The sequence below is a fragment of the Pan troglodytes genome, chromosome X, assembly GCF_028858775.2.
Source record: "Pan troglodytes isolate AG18354 chromosome X, NHGRI_mPanTro3-v2.0_pri, whole genome shotgun sequence".
NCBI lineage: Eukaryota > Metazoa > Chordata > Mammalia > Primates > Hominidae > Pan > Pan troglodytes.
In genome coordinates this window covers 115397562-115421039 of record NC_072421.2, presented here as the reverse complement: position 1 = coordinate 115421039, position 23478 = coordinate 115397562, and the positions used below count along the sequence as shown (strand labels likewise).

General features: G+C 34.8%; 1 protein-coding gene across 21 annotated transcripts in view; it reads left to right on the top strand.

Moving 5' to 3' along the window:
* KLHL13 (kelch like family member 13) overlaps positions 1 to 22816 on the top strand; it is a 218669-nt gene extending 195853 nt beyond the window's left edge. For all 21 annotated transcript variants that reach the window (XM_063803857.1, XM_016943582.3, XM_016943580.3 and 18 more), the window contains 5 exons: positions 294 to 426; positions 946 to 1142; positions 10563 to 11358; positions 18707 to 18820; positions 21232 to 22816. In XM_063803857.1, coding sequence (XP_063659927.1) covers positions 294 to 426; positions 946 to 1142; positions 10563 to 11358; positions 18707 to 18820; positions 21232 to 21719 — 1728 coding nt within the window. In that variant the 3' untranslated portion in view covers positions 21720 to 22816. The remainder of the gene's footprint in view (positions 1 to 293; positions 427 to 945; positions 1143 to 10562; positions 11359 to 18706; positions 18821 to 21231) is intronic.
* Positions 22817 to 23478: the final 662 nt, after the last annotated feature.

Sequence of the window (23478 nt, the reverse complement as noted above, 5' to 3'; positions counted from 1 at the left end):
TTTAAAGTAAGGTAAAAGCTGATAATTGTGTAAATAAGCAAAAGTATATACTTTTTCCTTAATCGTTTTTAACCTAAATTAGTCTTAATTTTGTGTTATTCCTACAGTGAAAGAAAACATGCATTGTCACATATCAGGAAAGTTGTGCAGTTATTTTTTCTTCTCCCGAATATTCTGTTGGCTTTGTGTTCCACATATGTTGCACCACATTAATATTCAAACAATTTTAGCACACGAAGATTTGTAACCTCATTTTACCTTGATTAGTGACTCAACTCATGTTCTTGTTGTAGGGCTTTGACCAGCTTCGACTTGAAGGATTGCTTTGTGATGTGACCCTGATGCCAGGTGACACAGATGATGCTTTCCCTGTGCATAGAGTCATGATGGCATCTGCTAGTGATTACTTCAAGGCTATGTTCACAGGTAGTTTGCCTTTTAAAACTCTGAAACCACATTAAAACAATATGAAAAATCCGTGTTTAAACCTTTTTTATTTCTAACATGAAATTTAGTTCTTTTGGAAACAGCTTCAAAAGAAGTACACAACAGTATGTATGGTTTTTGGTGGTGCTGTTTTAACATGGAAAATTGATGCACTTTTTTCATACTGTCCATCTTTATCTCACAGCTTTTCTTTTTCAAGCTCATATCTAGTGGGCCATCAGAGACTCTGTGTCCTCCTAATACAATCTCTACTCTATGTCAAAAGATAGGAAGTGAGAACATTTTGGAAGCACTTGCATCATATATGACCTCCATTAGTATAGAGATTATCTTTTTTAAGTACTTTCTTTTAACGGTAAAATGTGCAGCAGACTGACTCTATATGACTGCTTATATAAAATAAGACTTTCCTTTGATTTTATTGCATCTAATTAGCAGCAGAAGTGAGTTTGACCATAATTGTCCACCTTCATTTAATTGAATGTCTTTTTATTTAAGGTGGAATGAAAGAACAAGATTTAATGTGCATTAAACTTCATGGTGTGAGCAAAGTCGGTCTAAGGAAAATTATTGATTTCATTTATACTGCAAAGCTTTCTCTTAATATGGACAACCTTCAAGACACGCTGGAAGCTGCCAGTTTCCTACAGATTCTGCCAGTTTTGGACTTCTGTAAAGTATTTCTCATATCTGGGGTAAGATATTTTGAAATCTGATTTTTCCTGTGGTAGACTCTGATGTAGCCTGTTTAGATTAGGACTCATGAAATCTGCAGTGCAGGAATGTGAAACTTGCCATTAGACAGATGTGTCTTGTAGTATGTGGTCTGTAAGCAAGGTGAGATTGAAACAGGTGCATTTTTATGAAATAGAATCATTTAATAAAAGCCTCTGTGTTGGCCGGGCATCGTGGCTCACGCCTGTAATCCCAGCACTTTGGGAGGCCGAGGCGGGCAGATCGTCTAAGGTTGGGAGTTCAAGACCAGCCTGACCAACATGGAGAAAGCCCGTCTCTACTAAAAATACAAAAATTAGCTGGGCATGGTGGTGCATGCCTGTAATTCCAGCTGCTTGGGAGGCTGAGGCAGGAGAATCGCTTGAACCTGGGAGGTGGAGGTTGTGGTGAACTGAGATTGCGCCATTGCACTCCAGCCTGGGCAACAAGAGTGAGACTCAATCTCAGGAAGAAAAAAAAAGCCTCTGTGTAATCAAATGACATGAGATACTAATAATGTTTGATGAAGATATATACTTTAACTGTTTGATAATGGTATATACCATAATCTGGTTTTATTCACCTTAATGACTATACAAACAGGCTTCTTAAATGTAATTGAATGGAAAAGTAATCTGAGCTTCTAGAACTCTTTAAAATTTCTTCTTTTAATATGGGAGCTAGATCTTAAGAAGAACTGATACCTATGGGCAAACCTGTAAGAATGTAAGTCTTGATTCCATAGAAACATATCACCTACTGAATAGTGTTTAGCCATTTTTTAATAGATAAGATAGGACACATACAACTACCAATCGATGAAGTACTTAATGGTAGTCACCCAGTTCCTGAAGAGAGTTTTTTATTTTAGTTGAGACCTTTAAATTTTACTTCTGGGGAGATAAATGGCTACATTGGACAGAAATATTGCCAAGACTTCCAGAGGTCTTGGAGCTTGTTTTTCTGATTAAGAATTCTGGCAATATTAATTTTTGGTATATTTTCTAACTCATTATGTTGATGGATATGTTTTCTGTAATTTTTTAACTCATATCAATCTTAATATAGGTAAATAATTGCTGTTAGATCTTTACAACTTACATTTTTTGAACATGGAACTTTCTTTAAAACACTAAGTTTCAAGAGAGCATTCCTTAATTATTTTATTATTAAGGTACTTACTATCTTAAATGTCAGCCAATAACTAATTTAACTGGCCTATTGAAAGTATGTTTTTTCTATGTTTGATTTTAGAAAACTCAGACTACTGTCTCACAATTACTTATAAAATTTGAACTAATTGCTACTTTTAAGGGTTTTTATGGCAGCATGGTGCTATATTGTTGACTTGTATTGTCTTCTTTATTGCGCAAGTAGCCCAAGTGAAGTTGGTTAATTCCCATGCTATTGCTTGCCTCCATTACTGAATTTAGGTGCTAAATTTTATTTAAATTTGATCATACAAGGCCCATCCCCTCAAGAGCTATTAGGATCTCACCTCTGGTTGTGTCACTGGCATGATATAACAACTTCATTTCAAGGAAAAATGAATCATATTGAATGTGATTTTCAAAATGCCTCAAGTCCAGAATTTAATTTAGTAGTAACACTTAAAGCTTGTACGTATAGACTCTTAACATTGCTTTACACTGATCTTAGCAACACATGGTCATCCTGAGCCAGATTAAGGAAAGTGCCATGATTTCTTTGGAACTAATCCTTAACAAGAGACATTGTTGGCCTATCCTCTAATACAGAAGTTTAGTACTTAGAACTTCAGATATTGATTGTGATCAATTCCTTTGCCTGAAAGAAAATGACCAAACTGGATAATACACAATACAAAAAAGTTATAGTAATATTATTGTCACAATAATAGAAAAGAATTTTTTTCTAGATAACTGTATTTAAAGCAATTTTATTTAAAGATGAGACCATAGTCACTTTGTATTGCTAATTTCCAGTAATTAGACTGTTGGTTCCTTAACCTGTGTTGAAACATTTATTATAATTGTTTAACAATTTAGAAATGTCTTCATTTTTATAAACACTTAATATTGCCTTAAATATCATGTTCATTTTTTTTTGCATCCTTTGCAGACATCCTAAAACCTATTTCTAATGGAGAAGAGGCTTCTCTGTAGCAAAGATTACTTGTGATAGAGTTTACTCCTACCTCTCAGTTTTAGAATTTTCTTGCCTATGAACTTTTAGGAATTACCTCTTTTCTTTGCATTATTCTACCTTACTTGTCCTTCATCCTTTTTTGCAGAGGATATGTCTGTATGGTTTTAGAGTAGAAATCTCTTCCCTCTCAGAATCCATTGTAATTTTTGAGAAAATCTGGCAGATTATTAGTTCCAGGAACATGCAAAACCCAAGTTTTCCTTTACCCTTCTTTCATGCATTCTGTTTTTTTAGTTAAACGTATGTTCAGTCTTGCTCTATTTATTTCCCCTTTCCTTCTCAGCAATCAAGTGAAAAAGGAAAAATAGTAGCCCAGTGTATTTTCTACTTATAAAAACTGAACATCTCAAGATACTATATTTTTTAAAGGAGGATTTTTTGAAGTTCTTCCATGAGCTAAGTTATTATAGATAAATTTTAATATAATGTTCTCATGTTTAAGAACGGTGTGCTGAAATAAGATGTTTTAGAGGAAATAGGCTTTATGTTTTTAATGATATAGTGATATTATAGTTCACATAATCAAAACACTATTTGGGTTTGAACTTTTAGACAGAAAAATTCCCTTCTAATACAATTCTGTTCTATCCTATTCTCAATCATTTGTGTGGAGGAAGAAGAACAGTGGTACGTAAAATGTGAATCAGTAACAGTGGTATGTAAAATGCGAATCAGTAAAGAACCCAGAAAACATGTATGTATTAGTTTTGAATGATAACTCTAGATATATTAGTAAAGCCACACTCACCTTTGGTGGGATAGAGATACCAGTTTTCTATAACAGAGCATCAGTGTTAATAGAACAAGAGCCAACCTCCCTTCTAACTTTGCCATCATTTGCAGTGTTACTTACTGGTTTATAGGATGTGGCATTTTTGTTTTTGCTATGTTATTTTCTTGGAGTTATGGAAAAGAGGACAATGAAATGAATACAGAAGGATGACAATGAAGGATAGATATGAAGCATAGTAGGTAAAAATTTCTGTAAAACTAAAACCACTTTTATATACTATGGAGATAATGGAAAATTGCCTTTGTTTAGTCATACCTAAAAATTGCATTGGTTTTGTCCTTATGACATTGTATAACTACAACATGTTAAATACTGTGCCCATTAGCTGGTGTTTTTTTGTTTGTTTGTTTTGTTTTTTGAGGCGGAGTGTCGCTGTTGTTGCCCAGGCTGGAGTGCAATGGCAGGATCTTGGCTCATCGCAACCTCCGCCTCCCAGGTTCAAGCGATTATCCTGCCTCAGCCTCCCGAGTAGCTGGGATTACAGGCATGCACCACTGTGCCTGGCTAATTTTGTATTTTTAGTAGAGACGAGCTTTCTCCATGTTGGTCAGGCTGGTCTCGAACTCCTGACCTTAGGTGATCCACCCGCCTCAGCCTCCCAAAGCACTGGGATTACAGGCGTGAGCCACCGCGCCCAGCTCCATTTGCTAGTTTATAAGAAAGTTGTGTAAGTTTTGTTTATCCTTTGTTTGCAATTTGAAATTTTTAGCATCTAGCATTTGCCCCACGGAACTTTTGTTATGGAGGATTTTAGGCTAGTTCACAAAACAACCTAATTTAATGTTAGGTTGCTGAAATAGGGCATCTGTAATTGAACTCAAAAGATTACAATTTAAATATACAAATATATAGAATGAACAAAACAGAATAAAGGTGAGAAAGAAATCACTTTATGTTTGTATAAAAGCATTTTTTAACAAGAGAATGAGATATGTCATTGGGCTTTAGACTTGGGGATAATCTTTCTTAAAATAATTTTTTAATTGTGTTTTCCCCCCTTGATGCAGATAGATTACTGGTTTCACCTGCACATTTGTTATCAGTGATGGGGTGGAGAGCTTACAATGAAGTAGAGAGAAAGTTTATTGAGGTGACTGGAGGTGATGAAGAGTTGGAGACAAAATAAAGGAGGTACATAAGTGGGAAGGAGACAAGAGAGAGGAATAGGGAGAGTATGTTTCTCTCAAAAGAAAAACAAAAAGAATCAGAAGTCATTGGAGAAGACAGTTCCTTTTACTTTGCCTCTGTTACTAAATTACTGAGGATTTCCTGCATAGTACATATATTTCACATTCTTCATTTAATCTAAATTGTATTTACCCGGAAAGATTAACAGACATGTTTTTTAAGATTTTTTTTTTCACTTTGAGGGCAATTTAATGCAAGTTAGAGACAAATTTATAGATAATTAAAATTAAAAATGAATCAAAATTATTTCCCTCCCCACCAAACCAGTCTTGACTTCCTTATTGACAGGGCTGATATTGGGCAAATAGTACATAGAAGGCCATCCCCGTTGCTTATGGTCGGCCATCCATTCTGATTGGTTGATACCCATCTTGTGTGGTTTTTAAATATTCTAAATATCCCTCCTATAACCTTGAGCACCCATTCTTGCCTATCTGCTATCTGGGACTCTGTCTGGGAAGAAGAGGCCTAGCCTGGGCTCAAACCTCTTCAACCTCACAAAAGCCATTGTAATAACTAACATTGCATTCAATAAAGGAACTGCATTCAAAGTGCAAATAAATAGAGAATTGAATATTTTGGGCTGGAGACACCAGTGGCATTCACCTCAAATAGCATTTAGAAACTGAAGAAAGACAAAGACTGAAAGAGAGAGAGGTGTTTATTATTTAATTATCCCTTTGTTCTTACCAAAGTGTCTCTTCTTTGTGTCCTGTGACGGTCTCATCTGTGGAAGGAGGCTTGAGAAAAGATACCTGTACATTCTCTGCCTGCTAAAGTAGCTTGTTTGATTTCTTCCTAGTCTTATTCTGTGGACATGGTTTCATTCTCTGCATTGATTGTACTAGATATCAGGCTGTCATTTTAATAAACTAGATAGCACCAAGTAGAATTTGGCGCATTGAATGGCTAAGGAGTTCCCCAAATTTTTGCCAGATTTCTTAGTCTTTGCATTTCCCTTGAGAGTACAAAAGCAGATACTGGCTGGTCCGAGTGCAGTGGTGTTTACAACTAATTGATCACAACCAGTTACAGATTTCTTTGTTCCTTCTTCACTTTCACTGCTTCACTCGGCTAGCCAGGAAAAAAAAAAAAAAAAAAGCAGATACCCATTTTTTCCTAAATGGGAATTTCTTTGTATAAAACACCAATCTTTTAAAAAAAGTCCTAGATTTCAGATGAAATCTTCCATTAAAATAGCAAATTATGTTAATGACAGTGTTTTGGGTACATCAGTTATAATTTGAATAGTACAGCAGCAGTGAGGACCAGTATGTTATTGAGAATACCACTTGCAATGTTATGATGTTGGAAGTGCCTTTAGGATGACTATGACTGTTGTTTGGTTATAAAAGAATAATTTATAATAATTTATATCAAGGAAATGTAAACGAGCAGTTGATTATTTTAAGAACAATTTTATAGGTTCCCACAGGTGCTTGAAGAATTTTATCCCTTTTTGTTGTTCTTTTTTTTTTTTCTTTTTTTTGATGGAGTCTTGCTCTGTCACCAGGCTGGAGTGCAGTGGTGTGATCTTGGCTCACAGCAACCTCCACCTCCTGGGTTCAAGTGATTCTCCTGCCTCAGCCTCCCAGGTAGCTGGGAATACAGGCGTGTGCCACCACATCCGGCTAATTTTTGTATTTTTAGTAGAGATGGGTTTCACCATGTGGGCCAAGATGGTCTCGATCTCCTGACCTCATGATCCACCCACCAAGGCCTCTCAAAGTGCTGGGATTACAGGCGTGAGCCACCACCCCCGGCCTTGTTGTTCTTTTTAAATGCCAATGTAGTTATTTGGATTAACTTCTGTTATAACTCTGTTTTTACGTGAACCTTCTTTGGAATTGTGGCCAGGTTTTCAGATGAAATAAAAGATGAACTCAGATGAAATTTCTACTTAGAAATTTTTAAAATAAGCTTTAAACTTCATATTTTATATTTTCAATGTGTATTCTATTATATATGTAAATTGCATTATAAGTCCAATTATCCATTTATGGATATCCAATTATCCATTTATCCTTTTATGTATCCAGTGGATAAACAAACACATGTATCCATTTAAAAATACTGTCTAGGCTTAATGTTTGGAGATCTTCTAGCTGAGTCACTTTTAAGAATCATGATGGAGAAGTGGATTAAAATGAACCATAATAGAATATTATGTATTTCTCTGAATATTGTTTACTATAATTCCATCAGTTTTGGTCTATTTATATTGTTAATTATTACTGTAGACTTTGCTTCTTTAATTTCTATATTCTATGATTAATTTTTAAGCTTTGATTACATATACTTGCTAAGAATTAATTTCCTATTACATATTTTTCTTGTCTGTGTCTCATTTTGAAATTAATAAGGTTTTAGTAATTTGCTACATTAATTCAACAGGTATCCTATTTTTAATTGCATCTATCATCGTATCTCTACTTTTTATATTTTTGATACTTGTAGTATTTAGCCTTTGTTGTATACTCACAGTATGGTAGCTGTTGTATATGAGCTATAGAAAATACTTAGTCTTGGGTACCCCATAAATATATATACCAACTATGTGCCTACAAAAATTAAAAACTGAAAGAAATAAAAAAAGAAAATACTTAGTTCTTCTGTCAAGAAGATAACAGTTCGGAAGGTTATGGAATACCTTTCTCTGGTGATTTTAAAGAAAAAAATAGGCAGCTATTTGTATTGGTTAGATGGTCTGTCAAAGTCTTTTCTAGTCTTGTGTGTCTGTATATATGAACGTATTGATATACAGAAGGTATTTTCCAAATGCCTGTAAATAAAATGTAAGTTTCTTTCTCATGTTATTCTAGCAATCGTTTTCTCACTGGATAAATTTGAAGAGGGAAAAGGTGAAGGAATTAAATACCTTGATCCCATTTCTAAATTATACAGTTTGGCTTTTAATCTTTAATCTTGCTCTATTTTACATGCTATAAATTTAGATTTCAGTTTGGTGACTGGCAACTGGTAGTATCATTTTGTCTTCTTAAAGTACCCATTCTTTGTTGTTTTTTAGTAATCATATCAATAATGATGAGAATTTGCATACTTGGGAATTATATTTGTGTTGTCATCAACTTTTGCTTAACTGTACTAATAAACATCTTCAAAAGTATAAATCACCTTCACTCTGGGGATGAGATAATTCTTACTTGTCTTGGGAAGTGAATTCATGACCTCAGATTCCTTCCACTCAGGGTGAATTGGGAAAACAGGTATTGACTGTAACTCCATTTACAAAACTTAAATTTTTGAACCACCGACCTGCAGCTCCTCAAATTGGATTAAATGGACTTTTTATTAACCACGTTAGAAATCCAGGGTATTTATACAGTGTTATGCTGTCTATTTCTAGAGACTCATAATTTGTTAACTTATTTTTCTATTTTTTTATGTTACAGTTATGTGTTAGGTATTTTAAAAATATGTAGCTACTAAGTAAAATAAGCAATTAAACATTTTTGTAAAGCAAATCAGCTACTTAAAAGAGCACAAATTCTTTTTGAGTAATAAATCAATGATAGACTGGATAAAGAAAATGTGGCACATGTACACCATGGAATACTATGCAGCCATAAAAAAGGATGAGTTCATATCCTTTGTAGGGACATGAATGAAGCTGGAAACCATCATTCTCAGCAAACTAACACAGGAACAGAAAATCAAACACCACATGTTCTCACTCATAAGTGGGAGTTGAACAATGAGAACTCATGGGCACAGGGAGGGGAACATCACACACCAGAGCCTGTTGGAGGCTGGGAGGCTAGAGGAGGGATAGCATTAGGAGAAATACCTAATGTAGATGACGGGTTGATAGGTGCAGCAAACCACCATGGTACGTGTAATACCTATGTAACAAACCTGCACGTTCTGCATGTATATCCCATAAGTTAAAGTCTAATTAAAATAATCTATGAAAATAACAATGTGTGTGTATGTTAACCTTAGAGATTTCAGTGATATTATATCCTAACTGGGCTGTCATTTTATGCGGAGGAGTAATGTTTTTAGCTTTATTTCAGTTTTTAAAGAAATGTCAACAGGAGGATTATTTTATTTTCTCTTAACCATCTGCCAAATCTGTTAACTATACAGGTGTGAGGTTAACAATACATTGATAAAGTTTGTGTGATATTGAGGACACATAACCTTACAAAATTTTAAAAACAACCAAACATTTAAGTCTTTTGCCTGTGATCCGTGTCTGTTTGTATACATACACACTGGCATTTTTTATGGTAGGCTTGTTTTTGTGGTTTGTTCTTTGTATTATATTTGCTAATTTTTTTTTCCTATTTTTCCTTTGACGAGTCAGTTATTAGAGCATTGAAAAGAGGTTCTACTGAGGAAAGGCCTCTCTGTCACTTCTCTTCTTTGTCAGCTTTTCACTTTATGGTATATTTTGCTCTATGGTGGGGAGATGGTTCTGGGCTCACGTTGACGCCAGAGAGAAACAGAATGTGCTGAAAGTAAGAGTGGCTAAGGAAAGCTGTGTTGCCCAGATGGAAGCAGTCATCACAGATACCAAAATCTCATTTACATGAGAGATTTGTTGTAGATATACCCCTCTGCCCTTAAGAAAGACATTTCCTTGCTTATATTTCCAGATAAATAATGTTGAAAATTAATTTACCCTAGGAATAATTATCTTATTAAATTATTTTCATTATGAGTGATAACTTTGAAGGAACCAAAATGAATGATAGTAATGAGTGATGCCTATTTACGTGAAAGGGAAATCCAGGGATTGGGTATTAGAGCTTTTCTGTTCATGGATCTGCTAGCTGTGTGGTATTTTTAAGAATAATGACTAAGAAGTGGATTGAGATGAATCATAATAGAACAACCTTCTATTTTCCCAAGTTTCCATCTGGCAGGAATTTTATCAGTACTTTGGGGGTGGGGGTGGGATACATTTTTGAGGAGAGAAGAGTAACTGGTTTGGCCATATTCCAGTTATAACATTGTTTCTTAGAGTAGCTTCTAACTTACTGACTTTGATCATTTTCTTTTAGTCAGCCTTCTAGTGGATTAAGTAAAGGTGGTTTGCAAATTATCTGTTTGTAGATCATTGATACATTTAGATAAGAATCCTATTTGTATCTATTTGAACATTAAAAGCATAATTTACTCTTATTCTAGAACAGGTATTTGTGCTATCAAGATGTGATTGCCATGAAAGTAGTCATGTTTTAATTTTTTTTAATTGGCTTAATAGGTCACTTTAGACAACTGTGTTGAAGTTGGACGGATTGCCAACACCTACAATCTAACCGAAGTGGATAAATACGTTAACAGTTTCGTCTTGAAGAATTTTCCTGCATTGCTGAGCACAGGGGAGTTCTTGAAACTTCCTTTTGAGCGTCTTGCCTTCGTGCTTTCCAGTAATAGCCTTAAGCACTGTACTGAACTTGAGCTCTTTAAGGCTACCTGTCATTGGCTTCGCCTGGAAGAGCCTCGGATGGACTTTGCTGCAAAATTAATGAAGAACATACGATTTCCACTGATGACACCACAGGAGCTCATTAATTACGTGCAAACGGTGGATTTCATGAGAACTGACAATACTTGTGTGAATTTGCTTTTGGAAGCCAGCAATTACCAAATGATGCCATATATGCAGCCGGTTATGCAGTCAGACAGGACTGCCATTAGGTCTGACACCACTCACTTGGTTACACTAGGAGGAGTGCTGAGGCAGCAGCTGGTTGTCAGTAAGGAATTGCGCATGTATGATGAAAAGGCCCATGAGTGGAAATCGTTAGCCCCCATGGATGCCCCAAGGTACCAGCATGGCATCGCCGTCATTGGAAATTTTCTCTATGTGGTTGGCGGACAGAGTAATTATGATACAAAAGGAAAAACGGCAGTTGATACAGTCTTCAGATTTGATCCTCGATACAATAAATGGATGCAAGTTGCATCTTTAAATGAAAAGCGCACCTTCTTCCACCTAAGTGCCCTCAAAGGATATCTGTATGCAGTTGGTGGGCGAAATGCAGCAGGTGAACTGCGTAAGTACATTTATATTAAGCATAGAGACAAATTTCTTCACTCAGAAATTCTTATCAAATCATAAAATAAGCAGTCCTGTAAAATCAGATAAAAATGTAGTTAGGGTTTTATTTTAAAACTATTTTTCTGAGAAAATATTGGAGACCATCTTTATGCCTTATCTGGGCATATATTTGTAACAACAAATTGTATGTTACAAATACATCAGTATGTTGTAGCATATTTCACCTGTGCAGTATATATGGTCTTCATCTTGAAGGTTCATCTAAAGAGTATACTTAGCTCATTTAAATTATAATAAGGTCTTGGATAGAAGTTTGGCATGTTTTCTCATTTTCTGCTTTTAAAAGGCCATATGATATTTTACTGAACAGGTTACAATCCTTCATTACAGAAAACTTTCATTGTTTCTTCTTTTACAAAATTTGTTACCTATTAGTGGCCACATAGATAATTTTCTTTATAGATTAAATGTACAAAGTTCAACATTATCCAAAGTTTGTTCACTGTGAATATTATGATCTATGACTGTTTTAAAAATAATTCTCTTGACGTAATATCAGATAGTTTTCTTTTCCATAAGCCCATCTGGTAAGCTTTATTTGATGGTCACCTTTTTGTCTTCCCAGTATAAAATTGGTCATAAATGTACTTTGATATAGAATACTTTGGCTATGTAAATTAACCCAAAAAGGTAAAATTTTATTATTTCAGATAAAATTGGGATAGTATAATTTTTCCAAAAATAAAGGCAGGAAGTCCACATTTTATGTTGTGACATATATTTGTCATTACCATTATTGTTTGGCCTTGTTTTCAATTCTTTTATTCTCTATTATAAATAGAGTCTGTCACAGGGAGGGAAACATCACACACCAGGGCCTGTCTGGGGCTGGGGGGCTAGGGGAGGGATAGCATTAGGAGAAATACCTAATGTAGGTGACAGGTTGATGGGTGCAGCAAACCACTATGGCACGTGTATACTTATGTAACAAAACAGCACGTTCTGCACATGTACCCCAGAACTTAAAGTATAATAATATAAATAAATAAGTAAATAAATAAAAAAATACAAAAAAGACAGAAAGACAGACACAAAGAAAGAAAGAAAGAAAGAAAGAAAGCAAGCAAACAAGCCAGATGTGGCTCATGCCTATAGTCCTAGCTGTTAGGGAGGCTGAAGCAGGATTGCTTGAACCCAATAAATAAATGAATAAATAAATAAATAATGTCCTTGTAGTTGACCAATTCCAGGCTCCATAGAGCTGGGAAAGTTCAAAATATTGGCATTGGCTCTGGATAAGTTCAGAGTAATTCCCAGTATCTTTATTTTTCAGTATTCTAAGAAATAAAAGATAGTTTAATGTATTTGAGACTAAGCTATTTATCAGAGAAAAGAATAACTGTTCTCAGCTTTTATACTTTCCTGTTTATAAAACCCTTTCTTGTTAGCGACATGGTCTTTTCCTGATCTTTTCTACCCAAAGTTTTTTTTTTCTTTGTTGTTACAATGATATTTTTTTCTAAGACCAGATTTTCTAGGTTGTTGGACTATGTTGCATGATCATGAACTGCATAGGTTTTCCAATATATTTTAATAATTGGACTTTTAAAAGCAGTTAAGGCATAAGTGTCCTTAGTGTACAATTGTTCTTTAGGCCTCCTCAGTCAACCTACACACATTATTTTCACGTTATTATACTATTTTAAATTTGCGGTATCTGGAAATATCTAGAAGGTGCAAGTAGTGACTTGGTTGTTTCTTAGAAAGTCCCTGTATAAGATAATGTTTTCTTAAATATTTTCTTCACAAATAATAGGTCATTAACTTGGTCAGTCTTCTTTTCTCAAAGGAAGTAGCTCCGTTTTTCAAAGTCCTTGCTTGTTGATATTATCACCCCTGTTAATATGCGGCTACTTAGCTTTCAGTATATAGTTCCTAATACTAATTAAAAGCCATGTTCTTCTGGGAGTTTTTAATCTTCAGGCCAAGGAGAGTCATTACATAAAACCAAGATGCTGCAGGCTTCTTTCTTTGAACCTATCCCAACTCTCTTTCAGTTGCTCCTATGGTATACCCGTCTAGGAACTAGAAATAGACCACCCTGTTGGGCAAGTGGCTCATACACAGGAATCCTTGCTCCTGACCTTCAGAAACCACCCCTCCATCTCTGATTAAAAACAGTCTTCTGTGTTTCATTTTGAAAGGGAAAAGAAACAAGGAAATCATGCTTTTCTTAGGGTATTCCTAAATTCATATTTAGGCTTTAACAATAAAATTTCTAAAGCTTAACCTAAGGATAATGACTTAAAAAAATTTCCCCTCTAATGGTAAATATAGGTCCATTTTAATCTTATTTCATAAACTGCATTTAAAAAATGCACATGTCATTATAATACAGGCACAAACCATCTATTCCAAGAATTCTAATTCTAGTTATCATCCAATTATTTGATATTTTATTCCATTTGAAATGATCTATAGATTACAAATCTATAATGACCTTATAGATTTGTAACCTATAAGTAGCTAAACTTTTGTAGAAAATGATTGCGTCCCTTAAAATCAGCATACCCATCAAACGCATTCTGTACTAAACATTTTATTATACAGTATATTGGAAGTTTAAAAAATATTTTGTCATTGACTTAGTAAGTGCATTCAAATTTAGAGTCTTGATTTCAGGAGAAAAAAGGCCAAAAAGAGTCATTAGATAAAGCCAAGAAGCAAGAGGTTTCATTTGTTTCTGATCCACTCCACCCCCTTTGAGTTCTTTCTATGTTATACTCAAATAGAAGCAAGAAGTAGATTGTCTTGTCACGTCACATCCTATATTACTGAGGTAACCAAACTTGATGAAACCTGCCTTGATTACTATTGCTCCCAAAGAATAATATTAATGAAATTTCCTGAATTCTATCCATGATCGTGTTTCTCTTTATATAAATAAAAAGTGAATTTGTGTTAGTTGGCATTTCCAGTTTTCTTGGACCCATTGTTTTTGCAGAATAGCAGATTCTGATTCTAAAGAAACTCTTGCCTATATTTCTGAATGTTCCTGCCAGAAACTGAGTTTTTAACATTTCCCCTACCCTACAAGCGCTTTTTAAAAATAGAATTCCTCCTTCAACGCACACATTAACATCTGTTATAATAAATTAACATTCCCATTGTAACTGATTAAGTTGAGACGTTCATATGCCTATGTAAATAGAAGGAGGTGATGGGAATGGGTGGCAGGAAGAGGGGATTGATGGGAAAGTCATTTAACAATTTAATAGGTTGATTAGTACCAGTATATCACTTCATACACACAGTAACCATTGCCTGTATATAATTATAAAAAGAAAAATTTGATGGGTACAAAAATAGTTAGAATGAATTAATAAGGCCTAGTATTTGATAGCACAGCAGGGTGACTATAGTCAATAATAATTTAATTGTATGTTTTACAATAAGTATGAGTATATATAATTGGATTATTTGTAACACAGAGGATAAATGCCTGAGAGGATGGATACTCCATCTTCTGTGATGTGATTATTATACATTGCATGCCTGCATCAAAACATCTCATGTACCCCATAAAAATATACACGTACTATGTACCCACAAAAATTAAAAATTAAAAAAAAAACAGTGGCAACATTTGCAAGACAGTTTAGATCACTTTAATGCATTAGGCCTTTTAAAATCTTTCCATGGGGTACTTGGACCAAAGGAAACCTAAGCCCATTGTCCATCAAAAAAAGACTGTGTGTGTGTGTGTGTGCACGCACTAGCACACATGTGCTCACCTGGTTTAGTGCTGAAATATAATTCCTTCAAAATGCTGCTTTCCTTTGACACTGGTTACAATGGGAAACTAGGGGAGGCTTAGAGTAGCTGTCACTTAAGTGTAAAAGGAGTCAGTTATTTCTGGCATCTTTCAAAATTGTGTCATAGAAGAAATCAATCTTCTATTTAGGCTTCCTATATTGAAGAAGAATATGACAGCTCCAATGTCTTTCACTTCAGTTAAATATTAATAAGTTAAGGTTTCAAATAATGAAATAACTTATAGAAAACATGTTAGATGTTTTTCAAATACATGCACAATAAAACTACTAAAATTTATTAAATGCCTCTATACCCCCCAAAGGATTTGGGGGTTTCTTGATCACTCACCAGCGTTCTATGTTTCTAGAGTCCATCTCCCCTGTATGACAGCCATCATTGTTTAAATGATTTTCTTTAGGCTGATCTCTTTCCTATTCTTAAAGAACAAATAAATTCCACATCCTCTTCTGGGACCGATTCTGGATTCCTATGGAATTATCTCAGAAAATAAGAACTCCTGATATATGTGAGATAACCAACCTAAGTATAATTCTTAAATTGGAGAGATTCTTTAATGTAAACACTAGGCCACCAAACTACTGAAGTTAATTCTCTAGATTAGGGGCCAGCAAACTTTTGTAAAGGGCCAGAAAGAGTATATTTCCAGCTTTGTGGGCCATTCAATCTCTGTCACAAGTAATCAACTCTGCTGTTGTAGTGTAAAAGCAACCCTACATAATCCATAAACAAATGAGTGAGGCTGTGCTCCAATAAAGCTTTATTTGTGAACATGAAATTTGAATTTTATAGAATTTTCATAAGTTACAAAATAGTCTTGATTCTTTTTCAATGTGTAAAAAATGTAAAATCATTCATATTTCTATCTTTTGGGCCCTACAAAACAGGAAGTAGACTGGATTTGGCCTATGGACTGAGGTTTGCTGCCACCTGCTCTAGGTTTTTCCAGTTGCCTCTTTACCATTTCCAACTCTTATAGACTACGATTGAAGCACTGCTTTGTGGCTCCAACTCTTTGCCTTGCATCATCCCTTACTCCCTCTTCCCATCAGAGTTGTTGGTACTAACCTATATCTGAGTGTCGTGTAAATATGGAAAATGGAAATAAGAGCATGTGTATCTACTTTTTAATTAGATGTATTTTATTTTAAAATAAAATACTATTGATTTTACTGATAACAATAGCAATTCTGCATGGAGAATTGCATGACAATAAAAGTTGACAATAAAAATTAAACGCCTGGAACAGCTAAAGGAGATGCATTTTTAGCTGGAAAAAAGCTTAAGAATGATGGACTATTATATAGTAATTTTGTTATTGGTGGTTAATAGCTATCTTGAACTGAGGGCCTCCTGTGTGAGAAAGTACAAATGGATTCTTATAACCACTATTAGGGGAAAATGCAATTAAGTCACTGACAGAGGAATTATCTTTCTACATAGGAAAATATTAATAATAATAAAAAGTGAATAAGTATTCAAATTCTAACTCCACTATAAAAAGAATAAGAAGAAACTAATGGAAATCACATTGGAACAGTTTGAATTAAACATAAGAAAGGACAGTTACAATCCAAAAATTTCAAAGTTTAAGTCAGAGTCCCGCATTAAGAAAAGTGTAAAACTATAGTGAATCCTGTCTTTGGCTTCAAGCAGATGGAGATGATATCTGGAAGTCTTTTTAGACCCCATTTCTGATAGGATGTGTGGTTTAATTACTTCTAAAACCTTCCCATTAATGGCTTTGCTGATGCCAAGTACCAATCAATGCACTAGGTTTTCTCTTATGTGGCGAGAGAGAGAGAAGGAGAAAGAGAGAGAGAGAGAATAATAATGTAGGATTTTGCTTGTCCGTTAGGTAAAAGTCATGCCAAAGGCAAATGGAAATGAACATTTGAAAAGGCATCCAGTGACTGGAAATAGTAAAAGAAAAAAAACAGTACTGGGACATGTGGCAGTTTAACTTGTTATTAATTTTAGAAATAGGGTTTAAAAGAAATAGAATTGGCAAGGATCCAGGCCTAAAGCAATGAACAAAGCCAACAAAGCAGTAGGTAAAAATGAGAATAGTAAAAGCCTTTGAAATAAGACTGAAAATTCAAAGCTAAAGTAAGTGGAAAAGGAAGTCAGTAGAGAGATGCAAGAAGTGGCATAATATAGGTGTGCTTGGAGGAGAAAAGCATACTTTGCGTAGTGAATTTGATGATGAAATGAAATTATTGAATAGAGCGGAAAAGTAGTCTTTCTCTCTCTGTCTCTCTCTCGCTCTCCTCTCTCTCTCTGTGTGTGTGTGTGTGTGTGTGTGTGTGTGTGTTTTGCCTGTCACCATGTTATCTTTTTTTTAAGTAGAGAATCTCATTCAAAGGTTGATTCATCAGGATTGCATTTGGTTGCAAGTAGCTAAACCTAATTCCAGTGGCTTGATCAAATTGTCCTACTCAATAAACTTCTGCTTACCCGTCGCTGCCCAGAACTATATCATATGGTGGACCAAAGCTTCAAGGGAACCTGCTAAATTAAATTTCGTTTTTAGCTTGGTGTAGTGCTTCCCTAAGCAGTGTTGTGGTTCTGTTAGTTTAAAAAAGTAGGGTTGGGGGAACGCAAGAAATTGGATTAGCAGTTGGCAGTGTCTGCAATAAATAATATGAACTTTTCAAGTCAATCTAGACCTCATGCTTTTGATGAGTTCTCTTAATAGCTTTTCTGCCTTTTAAAAAGTGATTACATTTTCCATCTTTCTTGGTGACATTGTTCTGTTCTTGAGGTTATAACAGACTGATTGAAAGATACTTAAGTGAGTTGAGGTCACTTCTCCAAAATACATTATGTTAAAAGATGATAAATACATTACTGACAGGAAGTATTCTTAATAAAGATCTTCATATTATGCCGCCAACCATCTTCAGGTTAAGAGTAGTACTGGCTGCAGTGATGGTGGGTATATACGAACTATTAGCTTTAAAGTATAAATGTAGAGAAATTATTATCAGTGTCCATTTTGTAGTCTGTATATGAATTAAAGCAGTGGGCTTCAGAACATAAACCAAGAAGTGTGTATATTTTCATTCTCAATGTAAAAGTTTGCTTCTTATGTATTAACGTTTGTTTGTATCAACATGGGGACCCAGAATTGAGGAGTTTTTCATTTCTTTTGATTTTTTTCATCATTTCTTGCTATGTTTTTAGAGCAAAGAAAATGGAGAAATGTCAAATTATAAATATGTAAGCAGATTACAGAATAAATCTTAGTGATTTCTGCAATGACAGAAATTTGTTAGATTCTTACACTATCTAGTCTAATGTAACATGTACTAATGGTTTATATTATTAATATAGTCTCAATAATTACTGTAAGAGCTCCCCCCAAAGTCTTACACATATCTATCATAGCTATAATAGATATGTTTCAAGTGTTTGGATATTATTACTGTTCCACTTAAGAGAAAAATAATTAATTGCTAAATTTGAAGTTAAAAATAATTTTCTTTTCTTTTTTTTTTTTTTAACAGCCACAGTAGAATGTTACAATCCAAGAACAAATGAATGGACCTATGTTGCCAAAATGAGTGAGCCCCACTATGGCCATGCTGGAACTGTGTATGGAGGAGTGATGTATATTTCAGGTAAACAAGTATCATGTGAACACAATATAATATATAAGCTTTTAACTATATGGTTATCTTTCCATATAGTGGTAGTAATAATAATAATTCAGGCGTCAGGAGTTTGAGACCAGGCGGGCCAACATGGTGAAATCCTGTCTCTATTAAAAATACAAAAATTAACTGGGTGTGGTGGTGCACGTCTGTAATCCCAGCTACTTGGGAGGCTGAGGCAGGAGAATCTCTTGAACCCAGAAGACGGAGGTTGCAGTGAGCCGAGATCGCGCCACTGTACTCCAGCCTGTGTGAAAGAGCGAGACTCCATCTCAAAAAAAAAAAATCCAGAAAAACGGAGAATCAAAATATAATTTATGTTGATTTTAGAAACTATTTTTGTGTGTATTTGCATATAAATGCCTTGGGCATTCTGTAAATTTATAAGAGTACTAGTAAACCAATCCTGTTGTAAGGTATAACTTAGAAAAAATTGGAAAGCATTCAAATTTTGCTTTCCAGTCCCCATGCTCTGTATTCTGATAAACACCATTCATAGTTTCTGTAGCAACAATTAATTCATTTTATTTAAGATTTAGCTAAACTATGTGAAGGAGTGTATCATTATATAACATATAAGTTCTCCTATGCATAAAACGTGCTTCCAATATGCATAATAGTACATAATAATGTTCATTCTCTCTTTCAGTATAGTCCATAATATGGGTTTCCTTCTTCCTTAGCATTATAGGGGGATTCTACTATGGTGTCATTGCATAAATATTTCTGTGCTGATTATCTGTATTTTATGCACATGAATATATATTTTTCTGTTAAAAAATTCTGAAATGGCTATAGTTTGTTCACAGTGTCCCAGCAGCAACTTTCATTCTCAAATTGTTGGTGTTTAAATCAATCTACTGTAGAATTTCTTTCTTTTTTTAATGCATTTTCTGCTTTCATTCTCCTGTAGAATTTAGGAAGAAGTCTCACTTTAATGTAATGACCACCTCTGGTATTGACATTTAACTTTGTTAGTCAGGTTATTATCATTTGGCCCTGACACACTCTGCCTGGGACAATTCTTCCCCATATGAAGGCCTGCCAGTGCCAGGCCAGCAGTTACATTACTAGAGACCAAGGGTGTAAAGGCACTATTTGTGACCTGATTGACCACTGCCTTATGAAATTTTTAATCAATAAGAATCAATGAAAGGCCTGTAGTATATGATTGGCAGGTTTCTGGTGTTAAATTCATGAGCAACTACAGAATGTCTTATATTGGAAGAGCCATCCAGGTAATAAATATGCTCCCATTAATCAATGATTTACACCATCTATCTATTTTATGTGGGCAGCTGCTGTACCATTATAATGAGAGCTCCAACTCCTCTGAGAAAAATGACACCTGAATTGTTTTAGTGGTGTTTTGGCATAACTGGCGTATATTGCAGAAATGACCTTCCCAATCAAGAGTGGTTAGAAACTATAGCTGATTTTCAAAACAATGAACACTGTTTTGCTTTCTGGGAATTCTGTAAAGCACAAGGAAAATATTTTTAAAAAGCAGAAGGAAACAGTGATAGTGATTGGCATCTGGCCATTTGACAGTAAAGCTTTGAATGGTTTGACTAAAGATTAGCTTACTTCTTTCCCTTGTCTACAGAAGGTATCGTTTAATACTTTCATTGTAGAGACTGGTTTATATGTGATCTAAGAGTACACTTTGTAGATGATACAGACTAAATTAGATTAACAACAAATTGGTGCATGTATAAAATTCCACGTATATTCAGCATTCTAATTCTCTGATAAGAGATGACATTATCCACCCTCACTCTGCCCACAGAAAACTCTATAAACATAAACAATTCTGAATATTCTTATAAGCTTTTACACATGTGCAAGACTTTCAACTTTTTCAAAGCATTTTGATAAATATCTCACTTCAGAGTCACAATCCTGATGCAATAACTAGAGTAGATATTGTTTTGTGACAAGTGAGGAAATGGGAACCTGGAATTTAATGTGCTCTAGCCCAGTGCTCAGTACCCAGAGGGTACCCACTAAAAGGCAGTAAGTAGTGAATGATGCTTTGTAGTTGGAATTTACTACAGACCCAACTCTATCAGTGATCAAAATATATTTTCCTTCAGCAAAGCCTTTTAAATACCAGGGATCTACATTTGAGAAAGTCATTGCAATAATGTAAGTGATTGCAAAAAAAGTAATTGTTTTGTTCTTTAAGAAGATGAAAATGCTATTTTCTTTACTTTTAATCCAGAGAATGTATTTATAGAGGGAAGACAGTCCTAAGAACAGTATTGATAAGGTATATGTCATAATATGTGACTAAAAGTTATCTGTGACAGAGCTCCTTTAATTACTTTTGCATTTCTATAATTATTTACTTCAAAACTATTGTTTTCATTCTTTAGGAGGAATTACTCATGATACTTTCCAAAAGGAGCTCATGTGCTTTGACCCTGATACTGACAAATGGATCCAGAAGGCGCCAATGACCACTGTCAGAGGTCTGCATTGCATGTGTACAGTGGGAGAAAGGCTCTATGTCATTGGTGGCAATCACTTCAGAGGAACAAGTGATTATGATGATGTCCTAAGCTGTGAATACTATTCACCTATCCTTGACCAGTGGACCCCAATTGCTGCCATGTTAAGAGGGCAGAGTGATGTTGGGGTCGCTGTCTTCGAAAATAAAATCTATGTGGTTGGGGGGTATTCTTGGAATAATCGTTGTATGGTAGAGATAGTGCAGAAATATGATCCAGATAAAGATGAATGGCATAAGGTTTTTGATCTCCCAGAATCCCTTGGTGGCATTCGTGCTTGCACACTCACAGTTTTTCCACCAGAAGAAACCACACCATCACCTTCTAGAGAGTCCCCTCTTTCTGCACCTTAAGATCATCTCTACAACTAAGATGCTGTAGTTCTGTCTTTGCAATGTGTCATAAATTCTCTTCTTTTTCCCCCTTAAGTAGTATATATGTTAGGATTACCCTCTGGTAATTGATACAGATATTGGAAAAAAGACAACATTGATGTTATTTGTGCTCTTTGTTTGGCCTAGAATGTTTATAAAATGGTAACACAACCATTCTGGAAATGTATCCCATAGAAGCTGATGTTTAAACATATGAAAAAAAAAGTATTGTCTATAAAATGTTTCTTCAGTACTTTTTAAATGCTGTGTATTGGGTGTAAGGTATTTGTCATCTTACATTAGTAAACCCAATAAGCCAAGTTGAAGGTGGATTGTAGTAAATGTACAACTGTGCTCACTAGGCTTCAAGTAAAAAGTTTTCCTTTCATCTTTGACTGTAAGATGTCAAAGGGAGGCAGCCTGCTTGAACAGGAAACAATACACAAAAGGTTGCCAACTCGCATGAGCTACCTCCCTCTTTTCATAAAGTATTTTTGACATATCTGTCAACCCACTTGACTGTGTGGGTGCATTGAGAACACAAAGTTTCTTAGACACACAGGAGAAGTAGCTTAAATTCACTAATATTAATTTAAAAAGCAGCATGAACCCTCTACTTATAAACAAGGGTTTGGTGTTTTTAAAGTGTGTATACATACATACACATACACACATACACATATGTCAAATATAATTTTTTTAAAAATTGAGTGGCACATCAAAGAAATATGAAATTAAAAAGAATTCTTCCAAAAAAGCAGCTTCCATTAAAATGGGAATTCAGTATGCACATACTGAATGCATATATGTAGAACCATACAGAATTTAGGTGGATAAGGGCTAGAAATTTTGAGCAACAAAATTTGTCACTTGACCATATTTTATCTTCAAAAACTGTATTCTACTCCTTCTCCTTTGCTGTTGAGGTAACTTACATATTATATGTATTCTGTATACTCAGTTCATAAGGTTATTTAGCACAAAGTATAGCAGCTTCACCTGGAGAGCTGCTTTTGCTCAGTAAATTCAACTTCCATGTTTTATCTTTTTTTGTTCAATAAAAACATTTAATGTCATTTTGGTCTGAGACATCCCATTATTGTCTGATTTGACTTCCTTTGATTAAATATCTATATTTTTGGCATGGCAAAATGTGATCAGAATTTACAGCTCTGAGCAGCTTGGATGAGTGAATATGCCTTTTTATTCAAGGAAAAAAAGAATTTGACAAAATCTAACCTTATTCATCAAAACTCATTGCTGGTTGTGTTTGGGGAATTAGATTATGGAAGATGCTAACTGGCTTTTCATCACCACAGAAGAACTGCCAGCCATGTCTAAACCAGAAGAGCAGTTACAATTCCGAGTTTAGTCTCCCTGATCTTCAAGAGGATCCATCTTGCCTGATGAGAAGGGATTGTGTAAAATTACCTTAGAGATTTGTCTTGACCTGGGATCCCAAAGGAAAAATGTTTTTGTGAAAGATTATTTGAGAATTATATTAGCATCATATTGTGATCTTCTCTACTTTATCTTCAGATGATCAGATTAAATCTGAGCCAAAAATTTAGGGCTATGATAATACAACTAGTGAGACTCCAAATGTCACTGCGTCTATCTTGAGTTAAATAATTAAGGAAACAATTTTCTCAATAGGAAAAGCTTGGTATGAATTTGAAAATCCCTCTTGAGCATTATTGTTCTTAAGTCAGAGCAGCTGGTCAATGGTATCAGTTCT